This window comes from Ostrinia furnacalis, unplaced genomic scaffold (genome assembly GCF_004193835.3).
Source record: "Ostrinia furnacalis isolate ACB-3 unplaced genomic scaffold, ASM419383v2 OfSCF2396, whole genome shotgun sequence".
In the NCBI taxonomy this organism is placed as follows: domain Eukaryota; kingdom Metazoa; phylum Arthropoda; class Insecta; order Lepidoptera; family Crambidae; genus Ostrinia; species Ostrinia furnacalis.
The window spans coordinates 294,777-314,074 of NW_021132635.1; the positions used below are offsets into that span (position 1 = coordinate 294,777).

Sequence of the window (19,298 nt, forward strand, 5' to 3'; positions counted from 1 at the left end):
TCTTTATAAAAAAAAGAACTGCTGCTAGCCTAGGATGAGGGCCATAAAGTCGTTTATCAAGGCATTTTATCGATTTTAAATGAAATCGATGATAATATTATTGTGGCACGCATCGTAGACCTGACTTACTAGCTCATCAGCGCATTTCCTAAACCTTGGGAACTAGGAAGCTGATTTATGAATTCACCCCATAAAGGAATAAAAATGGGTTGAAGTTGAAAGTTTCTTCAGTCCGTCATTTTTGAAGCTATAAGAATGAAAGTTTGTTTTTGGCTTACAAACAATATTGAAAGAGTGATAAACAAGTCTTAAACATTTTCTAATAAAGGCGCCCCCTGCTGCGCATTATCGTTCTGGGATGGCATTGAAATTGACAAAACAAGTGATAATAAGATACAGTTTGATATTGTTAATTAATTTAAGTAATACATATTTACAAGTCCAAACAATTTTATCAAAATGACACATGCAGATGTGTTTTGTCATCATAAATCGTTATCATTTGTGTTTTTTCAGCAGAGCAAAGTTCAGGATCATTTTTCAGCAAGTATTTTTTACTAAAAATTATACTTTTTAGGCGTACCCTCATGTAGCAACTGCATCAAAAACCAAATGTAGAGTTTTTCACTAAACTCTATTAAGAGAGATATATAAATAAGATTTGATAGAGTGAGAGTAGAGAGGGGAGAAAGAGATAAAAGGGAGGAAAAGAGAAGAAGACAGTGGAAGAGAGAAAGACTAGCTTCCGAAAGGGGGAGACTTTGGTGCTCATTTATGTTTTGTACAGTGCCAGAAAACTAATAAGAAAATCGTCACACTGTATAACACCATCAACGGGTCCCGTACATAGAGGCGAAGGTAGATTTAGCGAAATACGTTTTGGCGAAAAACATTCATGGTGATACGTTGGAGGGAAAGGCTACTCAAGCGAAACACTCGCGGCCGAAAAAGTACCTACTTTTGCTGACCTAGGAGAGCTTAATTTTTATTTTATTTTTGATCAATGACATTTAATTTCATGAAAATACATGTTATTTCGTACATTTTTACCTAGGTCATCAAAAGTACTTATTCGGCCGCGAGTGTTTCGCTTCAGTAGCCTTTCGCTCCAACGTACCACCATGAATGTTTTTCGCCAAAACGTACTTCGCTAAATCGACCTTCGCCACTACGTACGGGACCCCACCATCAACAGTTACTACATCTCACCTGGTGGTACTGCATGGACAGCCTGGTCCTAGTCCAGCCGGCCTGCTGCGTCTCCCACTCCGACACCTTGATCCAGGACGACGAGCGTAGAGCCAGCTTTAACATGGCTATCCTGTGGCATCAGATCAATAACTAAAAAAGCTTTATTTTTCACAGTACGTAGTTACAGGTACAGACGACGGCACGTCAACGTAGCCACTGTGGGTTCTTGAGCAGTTGTAATAGGGGCGAGTTTGCAACAAAAATGGGTAGCCTGATGTGCTGTCGTGATGTCGTGTGGAATATTATTCGTTAAAATGGTTTTAATTTATTAATTGTGGCACCCTGTATATGAGCAAAAGCCTCCTCCATCTCGCTCCACGTTCTCCTGTCCTGGGCTAGGTCGAGACAGTAGTTACCCGATGTGCTCCTTATACAGACTATTAGGCAGTGCATATCTAATTTGCAAGATATTTAATGGTGTTTTAATGATGAAAATCTGCCATTTCAGTCATATGAGTGTCTGCTTGCTATCTTGAAACAAATTTAATTCCCACCAGAACTCTACTTATGTAAACAAGAATAAAATAAGTAGGTACCAACAGCAATCTCATATCAATGAAAACTTGTTTGGCAATGAAACCACATTTAACTGAATACCTATCACTATTTGCTTCCTACCTGTATTTAATTGACACAAACAGATAATAACATCTAAGCAAACACATACAATGCTTTGTGAAGATGTGAAGACTATGAATATTTACATTATGTGATGATAAACATTAAAGTTTACCTATTGTACTAACAATATTATAGAAACACTCCCATGTACCAATACTACTATGGTAACCGTTTCTAAGGATAGATTTTGTAAGTTAATCCTTCACACAAAATGAATTAATTAATGATACTTTACTATGTTGTTAGATAATAAATGAAATATATTCTTAATTTTTGGCTGCATTCACTAAATAGTCCAGCAGCAAATGAAAGTAGCAACCTCATTATCTTCTTTAAAAAAGCAGCTAAACCAAATTCTATAAAACTTCACATCACAAAGACTTCACTTCCCAAAGGCATGTAAAGCATAATGCATCCTTGATCATCATCATTTCAGCTACGGAACATTCACTGCTGAACATAGGCGTCCCCAAATTATTTCCAAATTGGCGTTGGTAGTGGCCTGCATCCAGTGCATTCCTGCTACCTTATGAGGTCTTCGGACCATCTTGTGGGTCATCCTTGATCATGATATATTAAAATACCAAGGCTAATACTAAGCTAAAGTAGGATATGCAGATATTTTAAGGTCAATGTCAATGTTTGTGCAAAATTCTTTTATACCTGTGTTGTGCTGCAACTAGATCTTTTTTCCCGTACGCATCGTGCACTGGAGACACTATACCCCCAACGACACTCGCCAAACCTGAAGAATGCAAGTAATCCCGGGCAATTTCTGTAAAAAAAGATTTTTATTCTTGATATTGCGCAATTTAGCAAAACGTATGAAAACATTAACGCAACATTTATTAAATCATACACGGAAGAGATAAATATTGTTACTACAGTTTTATCGATTGAACTTGTACAATAATGATCTATAATTTAAGAAAGTCGTAAAATAATGAGACGGCAAAAACTTACCAAACATTCGTAAATGCATGTATGTCGGAGGGCTAAAACTCCCGCAAGCCATCAAAACAACTTTTCCTTGAGACATTATCACTAATTTACACTCCTATACTGCTTATTCTAATAAATAATACTTTATTTTGATAAATAATTTTTATGACACATGAAATCACAACAGACACCCGTTCATTGATTAATTTATTATACGACAATGTTATAAACGGTTTTGACAACTTTAAAACGAATAGAAAACGTAGTCTTCTGAATTTTGCAGGATTATACATTGAATTTTTTTTTTTTTTTAAATCTGCTTTGCAAAGATAGTAAATGATATTGTTATCTTAACTATACATGATTTACCAATCCAACCCAAACAATTTTATTTATTTACAATTTATTTTAAAATTCATTTTAGGCTATTAGGATTCCTCTCAAAGATCAACCTCGGAATCTCCTCCTCCTCTGTCAGATGCATGAAGCTAAAGATAAAAATGGAGGGCAGAGTTGGAACAAAAACTTGAGTCAAATACCTACTTATATCTATCTCGCTCTCTGCGGCCCTACCTCTCTTTTTAGTGTGAACTGTAGTATTGCTATCTTCTGATTTAAATCTCCTTGTAAATTCTTCGAAATAGCCAATTCACTAACCAAATCAGAAGTTAAACAAATAAATAATTAATATTTGAAACTAAGATTTCCTAGTTAAATAAAAAATCACAAAATTGTCGGCCATTTAGGCTTAATGTGTTGGCGAATCAGGGAATTACAATCCCAATTCCTGGGTAATCGGTACCATGTGGCAACATCGGCCCAATCCGGCCCATCATGGCGGTTGTTTACTATTTTGTTTATTAAGCAGTTAATTTCGTTTGAGATTGTTTACAGGAAATAATCATTGTTTTATCACAAGAATTGGTGCAAAATTTTGTAGTGCGTGGTTGCGGTAGTACGTGGTGTCCTGGAAGTGACATAAGATTCCACGCGTAAGTGTTTATTTCGTGATTTCCGACATTGGATCATTGTAAACATTTTTCACATTTTTTACAGTAATTTCTTCCTAAAACGTTTTACCAGTAATTACACTTATCATTTTTAATGATACCTATGTCAAGAAATAAAGATTTTACATTGGTTTCATTGAATTTGAGCAATTTTATATTTTTTGTTTATTTAGAAAGAGCGAGTCTGCCCACAGAGAGCGAGATAGTGATACTTAGTTTGTGCTTCAAGTAGGTATTCGGAGTGTGGCCTCCATTTTTATCTGTAGCTTCATGGTCAGATGGTAGGTGTTGGTGGTGTCATCAGTGTCAAACGCACGGTTCTTTATCTGTCAAAGTCAGCAGGCATAAAAAAAGATCGTCTTTCGTACTATAATTTCGTTGCGAAAGACTGAAGTGAATTACTTAACTTTTCTTTAAATGCGAGACTCTTGAATGCGAGTTAAATTCTAATTAGTATCCATCCTTTTCGTGGTAAAACGTATCTACAAAAAAAATAAACTCATAACCTAAAATTTTAAAACTACTTTGTGTTTACAAAAATGCGGCTAAACATACGGTTACTTTCGTCTGCTGTTCAAAAGAGACCTTTTTATGTGACTACCCCTATATTTTACGTGAATGCCGGTAAGTTACTCGAGTTTCTAGACATAATAAATAATGTTTCCTTTCAGCTATTAACTTTGTTTACAAATCAATAAACCTTATCTGATTTTCTCTTGCTCGTTAAAACTACTTAGGTATAAATAAATAAGACCTTCCTATTACATTTATTAGTTAGTAAACATGGAAGTTTCCATTTACAAGTAGTAGATAGTAATATAAACTTGTATTTTTAGAGAATATTTAACCTACACTTTCCATTCTTATTTCAATGTCATTTATGTTTATTTAGCTGTGTCTGAATAAACTAAATTATTTATTCTGTAAATCTGTGTCTGAATAAACTAAATTTATTTTTTTAACTAAATCCATTATTTAAAAAAATGTGCCAAATAAACAGTATTCTATTCTATTCTTCTTTCCAGCACCACATCTCGGTCACCTCTACTCAGCAGTCGTAGCAGACGCCATCCAGAGGTTTGAGAAGCTCACAAACCCAGACTGCAATATTATATTTAGCACAGGTAAGCTATAAGTGGTAGGCATTGATTTTATTTCAAGGTAGGCAGATAGTGATACCGACTACTTAATTTTTAACACTGTAATATGTAATTTAGCTATGTTCCACAAATAAACGAATTTTGATTTTTGATTTGATTTGCAGATATTTACATATTTCTACCACTGCAGAGTAAGCTTATAATAATAATATGTCCACTGCAGGATGTTGGCCTCAGTTAATTAATTAATTAATTTAATTAATAACAATCATATTATGGATTTGGGTGCCTAATGCCCGTTTTCACCATAGGTCCCTAATTTTTAAGTGACCCCTATGGTAAAAAAATAACTGGAATTTTGTTTCCATAGGGGTCACTTAAAAATTAGGTATTGATGGTGAAAACGGGCATGAGTTTCTTATTACATCAATGAAATCATTATAAAAGTCCCTTAGACATTTTCCTTATGCAGAATTGGAAACAGAATAAATAACTTTACAATTTAATGATGTCACAACAAACATTGTTGAGATGAGATACAGGTAATTGACAATGATGCAGCATCACATAAATTGAGCATTGTAGTATCATCACCATAGACCAAATCCTCCATTTGCCAGTAAAGAGATGGTTGTGTTACTATAGTTTGGTGGTTCTTAACCTTTAAGTCACGAGGGACCATTTTACCTTTGTCTTGTGAGGGACCACTTTTTTTTCAAAATCCTATGAAAGGGGAGGTCGATTTCTCGCCCACTGTGCGTCGTTTGCGTTGTGTTGACTCGACTCATCACGTCATGTCACTTGTTTATTACGATGTCGTCGTGGACCACTTGGAATGCTTCCAGGGACCACCAGTGGTCCGCTGTTCACTGCTATAGTTGATGTTGAGAATAATTGAAGATCATTCTTCCAGGCACTGATGAGCATGGAACCAAGATCCAGCAAGCGGCTGCCAAAGCCAAACTTCCCCTACCAGAGTACTGCTCCAAGACGTCTGACGAATACCGAACACTGTTCAAGGAGTTCAACGTTGACTTCACAGATTATGTCAGGACTACAGAGAAAAGACACAAGGTTGCTGTTAAGCACTTTTGGGTGAGTTACTTGTTGTCCATGATGAATATTAATCCTACTAATATTATAAATGCGAAAGTTTGGATGTCTGGAAGGATGTTTGTTACTCTTTCACGCAAAAACTACTGAACGGATTTTGTTGAAACTTTACAGTATTATTATTGTTTATAACCCAAAATAACATATAGGCTATAATTTATGACGATCTGTAACAAAGTAATTTTCACGCGGGTGAAGCCGCGGGCAAATGCTAATAAGAAGATAAAACGTTAAGTGTATCCAAAAACAACAATTGTTATTTTAATTAAACTAAACAAAGGCACTAAGGTCTCTGCTCACTATGAGACCATGAATTCTTCATGGTCATTTTAAAGTTTTAAAGCCACTGGTAGGCCCTGGATAACAACAAAACTAGTCTTTGTCAAAGATATTGTGTTAAATTGGCATGTTAACACAATAACTTCTACAGCCAATTACAAAAAATCTGAAAAAGTTCCTATAGCATGTCCTGCAAAAACTAATTTCAGTACAATCTTAGATTAATAAAGCCATTATTAATCTAAGAGTATAATACATTTCTATTGTAAAGCCATTCTTATCTCAACTATACAAGGTACCAGAATGTTTACTTTGAAGTACTACTGTATAAAATATAACCTACCTTAACATTATTTCAGAACAAACTAATGAAAAAGGACTACATATACAAAGCGAAGTACTCGGGCTGGTATAGCGTCAACGACGAGTCTTTCGTGCCTGAGGCTCACACCAGGGAAGATATTGTGAATGGAGAGAAGGTATAAAGCTTATCATCATTATAAACTATCTGGTGAACTTCTTTTCACCTTCATCTAAAGCCTGGTCCGTGAGCACGTAGAATTTTGTCCAATGACCCCAAGCTACCCATCCTTGCGACTGTGCGACGGGCGCCCGCAGTGAGTGTGCGAGCGCGACAGCAACATAGTTACGCGCGAGCGATAAGGATGGGTAGCTTGGGGTCATTGGACAAAATTCTACGTGCTCACGGACCAGCCTTTATCTATTTTTCCGTGTTTTCTAACCGCTTAAAGTTTTACTGGCAATAAAATGTAGGGTATCTGGACGATCATTTTAGAAGGTCCTTAACTCAAACCATAACTGTACTGGTGGAAATCGGGAAAAAGTTTCCATATTCGCCCGTGTTTAGTACTGGAATCTTGCATATTGTAAATTAAAAGTTGACCTTTTACCGCATACCGGAAAACGCAGCGTGGGACGTCCACCCACAAGGTGGACCGACGACATCGTAATGGTAGCAGGAAGGCTCTGGACGCAGGCTGGAAATCGTTGAGGGAGGCTTATGTTCAGCAGTGGACGTCCTATGGCTGAGATGATGATGATGATGACCTTTAAAAACAAGGTTAAATTATGCTATTTTGTGTACATATAACAACACCAAATACAGGAAATACTATGTTATGTGAAAGTCACCTGAGAACATAAAACATTGTTTTCACAATACAGAATAAACAACACATCTACAATAAGTTGACCTATGCTACTGAATTTTTCTGGTAAAAATTATACATCCATTCACTCAAAATTTACTGTATTTGTCTTCGTGCATTAAATGCGACTGATTTTGAACTTACTTCCGTTTGTAATAAAGTTGTTTTTCCTCAGGTAAAAGTGTCAGTGGAGTCAGGCCACAGAGTCGAGTGGACAGAAGAGACAAACTACATGTTTCGTCTCAGCGCCTTCAAAACGCATCTGAAGGAGTGGCTTAGTACAGGTAACATAAATACAGTGTAAACTCTTTATAATGTAACTCAAGGGACCGATCTTTTTTTATCGTTATAGAGAGTTATTGTTATATGGAGTGAAGAAAGAAAAACAACCTTTCTTTTCTCCCTTTTCAATCGCACGTATCACACAAACATTTTCGTCAACACATATCTAACGCTTTTCTTTTACTGGCCAAAGTTGTTTTACAACAGATAATAGGTACGATACGTAGAGAGTAAGGTAGAGTTTACACTGTATTTATAAAGACTGTAAACTGTAAAGTCGGCGTCAAATAGTTCGTGGTTTGGGGAGGCCTGATGTTTATTTTACATATTTCTTCCTTAGCCACCTTTTCGACACCTATAGAAATGTGGACGGAACCTATTCCACTCTATCGGAATAACACGGTTAGAAGATGATGCCTTAATGCCTATGACATTAGTTTGCCTTTTGTACAGTTAGCGTCAAATAATATATTTTGGAATTGGTAGCCTGCTGCTGTCTTTCCCGAAGACTATAATCCGGGCCTTTTCAAGACGAAAGTGATTAGGCACTTACAGGGCAGATATGTACCATCCTAGACTGAATCCACTTAACATCAGGTGCGATTGTGGTCAAATACTGTATTCCGATATTAATTATGTGCAATAACCTACCACTATCAAGGTTGCTGGTAGGGCTTGTTCTAAGTCCGCCTGGCTAGCTACCACCATCTTACCTAAGTCTGTCGCCATAACAACAATGTTAACAGCATTGTTGTGTTCCGGCAGTTAGAGGCAGTTCCTCCGTGGTTGAGGATTCCGGGTGAAGCTCGCTTCCACCTTCGGCCTGATCGTCACTTACCATCAGGTGAGATACAGGCCAAGAGCTTCCTCGTTATGAATAAAAAAAAACTACTTATTCGCAGACGGCGTGATAACTCCCAGCAAGTTCCAGAAACAGTTGCAGGAGTTACTGGAGAATGAGGTGTACTTCCCCGACATATCTGTCAGTCGGCCGTCTTCCAGGGTGCACTGGGCGATACGGGTACGGAATCTATTTAAAAACCTTACGTTTTAACTTAATTTAACACGAGGACATTCTACTATCATATAGGAAACAGCAATAAACATGTCAACATAGCGACTTTAATTAATGTTTTTTTCACAAAAAAACAATGATTAAGTTTATACAAAACTAAGTTCCTTTTGAATGAGATGGACGAATCTTATTTATTTTTATTCAAGTTTTAAATATGAGACATTTTTCTTATTGATTCATAATAATTATAATGTGCTGGACATATCTAAAAGACCCGAAATGAGGTCATTCGATAGAAATAAAATTAATGGATTTGTTCCATATCCATCATCCATCTCAAACGTAGCAATAAAAGACGTCCATCTGCTCTTTAAAAATTAATGAGAAATTATGGAAAGCAATAGCCAGCAGTAGATTTCCATTGACTTAATCCTATGTCCCCTAGATAGGGCATGGGGAGAGTAGATTTCCATAAACGGGACTATTCCCACCTCTCGTTCCCACCGCTGCAACTCCTGTGTAGCCAGGATCTACAGCTTGACCGCCAACAACCCAACCAGTGAAGGTCAAGTTGGTCCCGAGGGAAAGTTAAACTCCATCATTCCATAGTGTAAAACGATGATGTCCCGGGGGAAAGTTAAACTCCATCATTACATAGTGTGAAACGATGATTATTCCTAGGTGCCAAACGACGAGGAGCAAAGTATATACGTGTGGCTTGACGCTCTCATCAACTACCTAACTGCTATCGGGTATCCTGATGAAGACGCTATGATCCGGCGCGGCCGGCCCTGGCCCGCTGACGTGCACGTAGTAGGGAAGGATATACTCAAGTAAGTATGGTTTATTAATAAAACTAATTATTATTAGGTCATTTCTACACTGTAGGCGCATGACCCTCTTCCACGTTTCATATATTTTTGGTCCAAAATCAAAAGTGCCGGCCAACAAAAAAAAGTGCTGTATTCTGACAGAATACGTCCGCCTTATCATTTGTTACTATGGCACCAAAGCCGTAGCTCCACTGTGCGTCGAGTATTTGAGATCTAAAATTCATCGACGATTCATACATTTTTTGTTCAAAATCAAAAGTGTCGGCCAATAAAAAAAAGTGCTGTCTTCTGACAGAATACGTCCGCCTTAGCATTTGTTACTATGGCACCAAAGCTGTAGCACCACTGTGCGTCGAGTATTTGAGATCTAAAATTCATCGACGATTCATACATTTTTTGTTCAAAATCAAAAGTGTCGGCCAATAACAAAAAAGTGCTGTATTCTGACAGAATACGTCCGCCTTAGCATTTGTTACTATGACACCAAAGCTGTAGCACCACTGTGCGTCGTAGTATTTGAGATCAAAGTCAGTCGTTTCATATATTTTTAGAACTCAAATACTACGATGCACAGTGGTGCTACAGCTTTGGTGCCATAGTAATAAATGCTAAGGCGGACGTATTCTATCAGAATACAGCACTTTTATTTTTTGGCCGGCACTTTTGATTTTGGACCAAAATGGATGATGTCCTTACCAGAGGTAAATTGAGAAATTGGCTCCCCACGCTAGTAGTACTATAATAAGACTTCTCATCATCATCATTTCAGCCACAGGACGCCCACTGTTGAACATAGGCCTCCCCTTATGGTTTTCAAATTGATAGGTAGCGTAGCGGCCTGTATCCAACGCCTTCCTGCTACCATAAGGTTATCGGTTCATCTTGTAAGTGGTACGCGGCCTCCACTCCAGAACCTACCATAAGGTTATCGGTTCATCTTGTAAGTGGTACGCGGCCTCCACTCCAGAACCTTGCTGCCCCATCGGCCGTCAGTTCTGCGTACTGTGAGCCCTTCACATTGCCACTTCAGCTTGCTAATCCGTCGGGCTCTGTCAAGGTCCCAACTAAGTACTCGATTAAAGCTGCAGTACGTCGTCGTAACTCCCAATGATGGCTACGACCACTCTGGACTAGACTAGAAAAAAGATATCAGCAGATGACTTTAGTTCGTTTACGGAACTCCTCATTTCTGATTCGAGCGCGTAAAGAAACATGAGCATAGCCCTTAAAAATTTTCAGACAGATCCTGTTTATTTTATAACCTATTATTGGTACTGTTTGAAAGAACTTGGGGAGCACTTTCAGGATCAGTTACTAGTTTTTTGATATCTTGTATAGTTTAGAAATAATAGAGTAAAATCACTTATCGTTTCCACCCTGTATAGCACATACATTGAGTACATGTTGTATATCTGCTCTTTTATTCTAATCTAAACCTTACCGGAAAACGCAGCGTGGGACGTACCCACAAGGTGGACCGACGACCTGATAAAGGTAGCAGAAAGGCGCTGGATGCAGGCGCTACCAACCGTGTGATGTGGAAGTCATTGGGGGAGGCCTATGTTCAGCAGTGGACGTCCTGTGTGTGGCTGAAATGATGATGATGATGATGATGAAACCTTACCTTCCCAGGTTCCACGGCATTTACTGGCCGGCCTTCCTAATGGCCACCAGCTGGCCGCCGCCGCGCCGCCTCGTCTGCCATTCACACTGGACGGTAGACGGAAGCAAGATGTCCAAGTCTCTAGGCAATGTGGTGGATCCAAGGAGGACCCCTGTGAATCCCTCTGCGTTGAGATATTTGCTGTTGAGGGAAGCTACTATGGCTGGTGATGCTAGTAAGTAAATATTTGAGATTTTCTATATTATAACTCTTAGTGTGTCATTTTCACTGGACGGTAGACGGAAGCAAGATGTCCAAGTCTCTAGGCAATGTGGTGGACCCAAGGAGGACCCCTGTGAATCCCTCTGCGTTGAGATATCTACTGTTGAGGGAAGCTACTATGTCTGGTGATGCTAGTGAGTAATAATTTAGTATTTACTATTATAATATGTCATTTCCACTGGACGGTAGACGGAAGCAAGATGTCCAAGTCTTTAGGCAATGTGGTGGATCCAAGGAGGACCCCTGTGAATCCCTCTGCGTTGAGATATTTGCTGTTGAGAGAAGCTACTATGGCTGGTGATGCTAGTGAGTGATAATTTAGTATTTACTATTATAATATGCCACTCGCACTGGACGGTAGACGGAAGCAAGATGTCCAAGTCTCTAGGCAATGTGGTGGATCCAATGAGGACCCCTGTGAATCCCTCTGCGTTGAGATATCTACTGTTGAGGGAAGCTACTATGTCTGGTGACGCTAGTGAGTGATAATTTAATATTTCTTAATATAGTGTGTAATTTTCACTGGACGGTAGACGGAAGCAAGATGTCCAAGTCTCTAGGCAATGTGGTGGATCCAAGGAGGACCCCTGTGAATCCCTCTGCGTTGAGATATTTGCTGTTGAGGGACTACTATGGCTGGAGATGCTAGTGAGTGGACATTTCATATTTGTCCGTAGTCTCTGGGTTTTCCAGGAAAGAAGTTGGCGGCCTTTTTTGACAAATCAACTTTTTTTCTCCAAGATGGCGGCCTCAAATTTTGACAGTCAATGTTAGTGTTGCCAATTATTTATTTATTTAAAACTTCTTTAATCACACATAATAAATAGCAGTACAAGAGGTGAGCTTAATGCCATGTGGCATTCTCTTCCAGCTAACAATTATTGATGAATGACAGCTAAAAATAAAATGGCCGTGCCGCCATCTGGTGTTAAAATTTTCTATTTATTATAAGACGTGGTGTGTCAAACCGCCTCAATGGTTTAGTGGAAAGACCACCTGACTCAGACCCAGAGGTCTTGGGTTCGATTCTCAGTAAGGACAGGTATTTTACTCGATGTTTTAGCTAGCTAGCTAGCTACTGCTTATCTTACCTAAGTCTGTCGCAATAATAACAACGTTAACATTGCATTCTCTTTCCAGATTACAGCGAGACCAAGCTAATAAACGTGGCCAACTCCGAGCTAGCCGATACATTAGGCAACCTGGCGTCCCGTTGTTGCGGCGCGTCCCTCAACCCGCGACAGGAATTCCCTCCATTACACGTCCACGAGCTCGCAACGTGTCGGCAAGTTGACGTCACCGCGAATTTGCTGGATAGAGTTGAAAGGCTGCCTGGTGAGTGGAACTGATGTAGCACATAACTTGAAAAGGTTCCCCCTAGGTGGTTTGTAAAAGTTCTTTCGCGCCAATTTGCTGGATGTAATGGAGAGACTACCAGGTAAGTGAAATGGCTCAAAAACTGAACTCCGACAAACGTTACTTCGACATTACGTTACTCAGACATTTCTGAATATCGACATGACTTTACTTCGACACTACACTACTCCGACAAAGGATATTCGCCTTTGTCTAAGTAGTGTAGTGTCGAAGTAAAGTTTGTCGGAGTTTACTTAGGTAGCCAAGTGAAATCGTAACACATAAAGCTGCTTATCCATGAGAGTGGAGCAAAGTTGCGGAGCAGTGAGTGAGGTAAAAATCCACCAATAGAATAAAATCCCCGCTTCGCTTCAGTGAAAAGTGAAGTAGTTATTAAAATCACACAAAACCGAAAAGCGGAGAAGGGAAGACGGACGCAGGTTGCAACTCTGCTTCAGTGGACGGACAGTCTTATTTAGTAGGTTCGATTATTATCTTGAGTCTTGAGGACTATTGCAGCATTTGAAGTAACAAAAAGATAAACGCTAGGCAACCTGGCGTCCCTTTGTTGCGGCGCGTCCCTCAACCCGCGACAAGAGTTCCCTCCATTACACGTCCACGAGCTTGCAACGTGTCGGCAGGTTGACGTCACAGCGAATTTGCTGGATAGAGTTGAAAGGCTGCCTGGTGAGTGGAACTAATGTAGATAGGTCTAGATGGTGCGAGAGTGACGTCACCGCGAATCTCGTGAGCCGAGTAGAGAGACTATGTGAGTGGAGCTGATGTAGCGAACAACTTGACTATGTTCTTAGGTGATGCATTAAAGGTGACGTTACGTAACAGAGCTGTCATGGCTCTCTCGAGCCAATTTGCTGGTTCGTCGAACGGAGAGGCTACTCAAAATCAAAATCATTTATTCAGTTTAGACCACAAGTGGCACTTATGAACGTCAAATATAAAAAAAGAAAAGGTAGCCCTTATGGGGCACTTTACATGTCTCCTTATCTTTTGGGCCCTACCAGCGCTTCGAGACAAACATATGGCAAGTGCTGAGAAGAAACGTCGGAACAAACTCAGTAGGTTCTAGGTGATTAAAACGCGTAGCACATAAGGCTGCCTATCCACTAGAGCGGAGCAATGTTGCGGAGCGGTGATGGAGGTAAAAATCCATCAATAGAATTACATAAAATCCCCGCTCAGCTTCAGTGAAAAGTGAAGTACCTAGTTATTAAAATCACTCAAAACCGAAAAGCGGAGAAGGGAAGACGGACGCAGGTCGCAACTCTGCTTCAGTGGACGGACAGTCTTATTTAGTAGGTTCAATTATTATCTTGAGTCTTGAGGACTCTTGAGGTCTTTCAGCATTTGAAGTAACAAAAACACAAACACTCGGCAACCTGGCGTCCCGTTGCTGCGGGACGTCCCTCAACCCGCGACAAGAGTTCCCTCCATTACACGTGCAAGCATGACTGAGTAGGTTCCTAGGTGGTGCGAGAGTGACGTCACCGCGAATCTCTTGGGTCGAGTTGAGAGACTGTGTGAGTGGAACTTGATTAGGTTCTTAGCTGGTGCAGGATAGGTGATATGTCACGTAACAAAACTGTAACGTGCTCTCGCGCGAATTTGCTGGACCGAGTGGAGAGACTGCCTGGTATGTTGTGGAAATAGATTTCTTTACATTTTTTACTTGTGATTAATTTGTTGCGGGCCCAAGGACAGTTGAACTGTCACCTCGGGACAAACTTGGCCTTCACTGGTTGTGTTTTATTGGCGGTTAAGCTGTAGATTTTTTTTTTTTTTTTTTTTTTTTTATGTGATAGGAGGCAAACGAGCAGACGGATCACCTATATAGATCTACACAGGAGCTGCAGCGGTGGGAACGAGAGGTGGGAATAGTCCCGTAGCTGTCCCGGCGAACTGCGTTCGTATACACCCAATACACTGAACTGTTCCACCCATGACATTGACAGGGTGGCGCCACCGACAATACCGAATCGCTGGTTCTGATTTTTTCCACGGTGGAAACCATACAGTTGAACGATGGTGGCGCCCCCCTGTCAATGAGTTTGGTGGGACAGTTCAGTGTAGGTCATCTTTACTGCCATTTTTTTCTCTGGTTAACGTTATCCAATGTAATACGCCGGTAATGTGGTATGATAAAAGTTTTTTTTTTCAGTAGATTTGGATCTACTATTAATTGTTTTAATTTGTATGAACATAACATAAAACATATAATAAATGTTCACGAGCTATGCTCAAGTATTTGCATATCCTTCAGAAATCTTCTTCCTATCCTTCTTGCAGAAATCTGCCACGAGCACTACTCAAACTACCAGTTCTACAAAGCCGTAGACGCGGTCATACACACGCTACACCTCGCCAATCTCTTCTTCGAGACGCACAAACCTTGGGAACTCAGAAAACAAGTGGAAAACCAGAAACACCTTGACGTCATCCTACACATCACCATGGAAACGCTACGAATATGCGGAATAATACTCCAACCGATAATACCTGATATGTCCCAGAAATTACTCGATAAACTACAAATTCCGAAGGATTTCAGAAACTGGCAACACTGCGAGCGGCCATCTTGGAGCATAGAGGACGCGATATACGAAACGAAGTACATACAGAATGGCAAGTTTGTGCTGTTTCAGAGAGTTTATGTGGATAAGAATAATGTGCAGAAGAAAAAGGCGAAAGCGTAGGACTTGTAATGTGTCAATTTGTTTGGGTGGAATGACTTAAACAGGCAATAATGTAGTTCCCACAATATTCTGAATCATAATGCCTGGAAAAAACTATTTTTAAACTTTTTGAGATTGCCGAATAGTCTTCTACTTACTTCTGTATAGCAATTATTTTATGAATCTAACTGGTAAATTATGTAATTAAAATTATTTGTTATATGTTTTGTAATATAACAACTCAGCAGTCTGTCAGCATACAATACTACAGCGACGGCATGTTATACTAAACACTATCAAATCCTATTTTTTTGGTAATAGGGGCGATTTTGTAACCAAAATGTCTTGTATGATGTGCTGTCATCTGTATGTGGAAGTCTTTGGAAGTAGTTTTTTTTGTTAACGGTTGCCATTATTATGTACTTTATAAATCACTCAATATTTTAAAGCTTATTAGTGCAATATATTTAAATACCTCCACTTCTGAATATTTCACTACCCTTTAGTGCTTTCATTAATTTTAAGGAAGTTTTTTGTTCTACTATTATAATTTGTTGTTTTATAATACTGTTCCTTTATGTTCTTATACATAATATTATTATACTTACCATACATTAAATAGATGTTACGGTTAATGTGATAAATTTTGAATAATCGCCGGTTATTATGAATAATTACCGACAGGCGAGGTAAAAGTGATAAATTAATCACATTTATCAGCGATTATTTAATAATGCAACCTTAATATTAACAAATATTACAAAAGAGAACACCGGCTCGTGTACAGCGCTCATGTAGGCAGAGAGTTGGTTTTAATATTTCAATTTCCTTGCTTTTCTTTTCTTTGGCTCGTTTCGTGCCAGCTCTAATAAAATAGTATTTAGTCACGTGTAAATAAGGGTCAAATCATTTCAGAAATACAGTAACTATCCCGTTTTATCGTGGTAAGACTTCCAGTGGTGCATTTTTTGTGTAGTTCAAATCTCTAGTTCGTAGGTTAGTTTGTGTTCGACTGATGTTATTTATATTTTGAGATTAAATATTGTTAAAGCTTTATTTGTTTCAATTATTGTTTTATGTGTTTTGTAAATATGAATAAAATCTATTATCAATTAATTATTTTTTTCATATCTTATGGTATAGAAAATGTATACCACAAGTTCTACTGTATCTATGGAGTATGTAGTCACTACACGTCCCAATTAAACCTAGTCTTATCATATACTGGAAAGTAAATATGTAACAGTTTATTTAAAAATCAGGAATCAAGGTTGAAATGAAACCAACAAGTCTATATCGGAGTCAATTTATTTATGAATACGCTTATTAAATAATAATATTTGCACCAAAATACTGCAATAACGACTAACAGTATCAAGAAAGCTAAGTTACAATTTACTATGAAGCTAGACGGGTACGGCGTACCTCACACGATATCAATATCAACATAGTCGAAAATGCATCAATGAGTATGATACAGGTATGATCATTATTATATTATTATAAATTCTTACAAAATTCGGTGACATGTAAACTCTTCAAATGTATATCGGTGTGTCTGTTGCATTGGCCAACATAACATTAATTCTTCTTTGTCATGAAAGTTTGAGATATAATGTTACAACCTTTGAGAAGTTCTTAGCAAGCGTTTCAAATAAACCAGTCTTTTAAAAATTGGCTTTGGGAAACCATAAACCAATATTTAGCAAGAATCAAATATAAAAATGATTTAAGTCAGTATAAATATTGGCTTTAAACATCTCTAAAACAGAAATTGATCAGCTTAAATGATTGCTTTTTAAAGATCCTTAAAACTGTGGTCAATGCAATGGACAAATTATGTGCGTCAGACATTATGCGGAACGGACTGTGTGCGTGAACTCTTGACACTTTGAGCATGTTACGTCACTTGAATTTACACGGTGTTGCCAGACTTAATATCAAATAGTAAGTTACATGTAAAAAAAAAAGAAAATTTACTTTTTTGTCTGGCAACACAAAACCATGCAACGTGTGTCTATTTGAGAGCCACGTTCGGATACACGCAGCAGATTTAATAACTTACATTTCACTTCGCGTATCCGAACGCTAGACATATTTTATGAGCTATAAATGTGTGTGTATGTTAATGACACATCTAAGACGACGGCGAGACGATTGCAAAGCTGATCTATCGTTGTCTCTTTCACACTACAAAAGGCAGACAAAGACAGCGTGAATTTCAACTGTCAAGATTATAGTGTCAGATTTATCAAAATCGTTACAAAATCGACATTCAAAACGCTGATGACAGTAAATTGTATAAAAATACTTGTAAAAAAGACATTATAACATTTATTAAAAAACATCGAAATAAAAACAGCTGAGATACAGTCGCCAGCGCATCAAAATCATCCTCAATGAATTTTTAACTTTATACCTACTGGCATACAGTTCAAAATCTATTGTGGTATGTTGATCGGTTGTTGCTGTACAGACTTGAATTAACTACCAAATCATCTCACCGGTCGTCAGTTTACAAAAACACGTCCTAAGGGCTCTTTGAAAGAAGACGTTTTGAGCCGCATACGGAAAATTTCATGACATTGCGTTGGAATAAAAATTACAATTAAAACAACAGGGCGCGCGCGCACGGACGTCTTTTGTCACCGTGACAGTACGTCTCTTTTTCTCTTTATAAAGGTGTAAAAGAAACAGATATACTATCACGGATAATATTACCATGGCGACAAAACAGTCACACGTGCGCGCGCGCCTTTAGCGGTCTTACAAATTTTAATGTGCTCAAAACATCTAGTTTCAAAGAGTCCTAAAGCGCCCCGATCGCTCGCTTACTAACTCAATTTCTTTACATTTGTTAATTTTATTGTTCTTATAAAAAATAGGACAATCTGTTGCAGATTTTTAATAGACATGCAGTTTACGGTTTGGAATGGACGCGGGCGAGCGGGCTTATGTCACTAATTTTGTGCCAGTAACAAAAACAATGGGTTGATTCTGAATTTTTGTTCTAATTTCATTGCACCTTACACATATTCGTCTGGCAGGAAAAATTTTGCCTTTCTAAAAGTATAAAAAAATAATTACAGCACGCATTCTCAATTTGAAAAAGTAGAGCTTTGATTAATATGTAAATCAATATTATGGACTAGGATTTTAAGGCATTAAATTATAAAATATGAGACAAAACGATATTCCACTGTCCTTCTTAGACGAAATACAACACGAACGTGACAGCAATACTTAAGAAATGTTTCGGAAAATTCAGAATCAACCCCTTTGGTTAAAACATATCTTACAAGATGACTCAATACACCGCTAAAACGTTATTTTTAGGCTTTTTCCAAATGTTAAAATACAATATAAAGGTACACATCAAAATGCATTAATACTTACACACTAATACAATATGGAAGTATGTTTCATACTGGCAATGTACAAATGGCTCTGACATTTTACAGGACAATTTGTGCGATCACTCATTAATAATTATCAAGTACACAAAAACATCATTTGCATTCAGTCGCCGGCACGTCAAACTATACACTTGCTGCAAAATCACACTTATTTCAACAACAATAAGGTGCTGTCCAGCTTGACGCGCCGCCGTCCATTGAGTAACCATAGACAATCGACGCCACAGACAAAGTCAACATACAATTCGTTTTCGTATTATTGCTCGGTTGTATCCTTATTCTCCATTTCACAACTTTGTTTATACATTATCGAAATTATAATCTACGCCCTACGTT

At 38.4% G+C, this 19,298-nt stretch overlaps 2 protein-coding genes across 4 annotated transcripts in view; one reads left to right on the plus strand and one right to left on the minus strand.

Moving 5' to 3' along the window:
• The window catches only part of Nmnat (nicotinamide mononucleotide adenylyltransferase), a 15,485-nt gene extending 12,458 nt beyond the window's left edge, over positions 1-3,027 (minus strand). The window contains exons 1-3 of the mRNA XM_028308226.1: positions 2,836-3,027; positions 2,536-2,647; positions 1,210-1,321 (exon numbers count right to left, since the gene is read on the minus strand). Coding sequence (XP_028164027.1) covers positions 1,210-1,321; positions 2,536-2,647; positions 2,836-2,911 — 300 coding nt within the window. The 5' untranslated portion in view covers positions 2,912-3,027. The remainder of the gene's footprint in view (positions 1-1,209; positions 1,322-2,535; positions 2,648-2,835) is intronic.
• The window catches only part of MetRS-m (Methionyl-tRNA synthetase, mitochondrial), a 21,141-nt gene extending 5,014 nt beyond the window's left edge, over positions 1-16,127 (plus strand). The window contains exons 1-10 of one of the 3 annotated variants that reach the window (XM_028308224.1): positions 4,161-4,448; positions 4,850-4,948; positions 5,838-6,019; positions 6,676-6,795; positions 7,661-7,769; positions 8,670-8,788; positions 9,464-9,615; positions 11,248-11,453; positions 12,641-12,835; positions 15,161-16,127. In XM_028308224.1, the coding sequence (XP_028164025.1) occupies positions 4,364-4,448; positions 4,850-4,948; positions 5,838-6,019; positions 6,676-6,795; positions 7,661-7,769; positions 8,670-8,788; positions 9,464-9,615; positions 11,248-11,453; positions 12,641-12,835; positions 15,161-15,567 (1,674 nt within the window). In that variant the 5' untranslated portion in view covers positions 4,161-4,363 and the 3' untranslated portion in view covers positions 15,568-16,127. Of the gene's footprint in view, positions 1-4,160; positions 4,449-4,849; positions 4,949-5,837; positions 6,020-6,675; positions 6,796-7,660; positions 7,770-8,669; positions 8,789-9,463; positions 9,616-11,247; positions 11,454-11,700; positions 11,807-12,640; positions 12,836-15,160 lie in introns of those variants that run through there. The other 2 variants (XM_028308223.1, XM_028308222.1) reach the window with 2 other exon arrangements.
• The last annotated feature ends 3,171 nt before the right edge of the window (positions 16,128-19,298 follow it).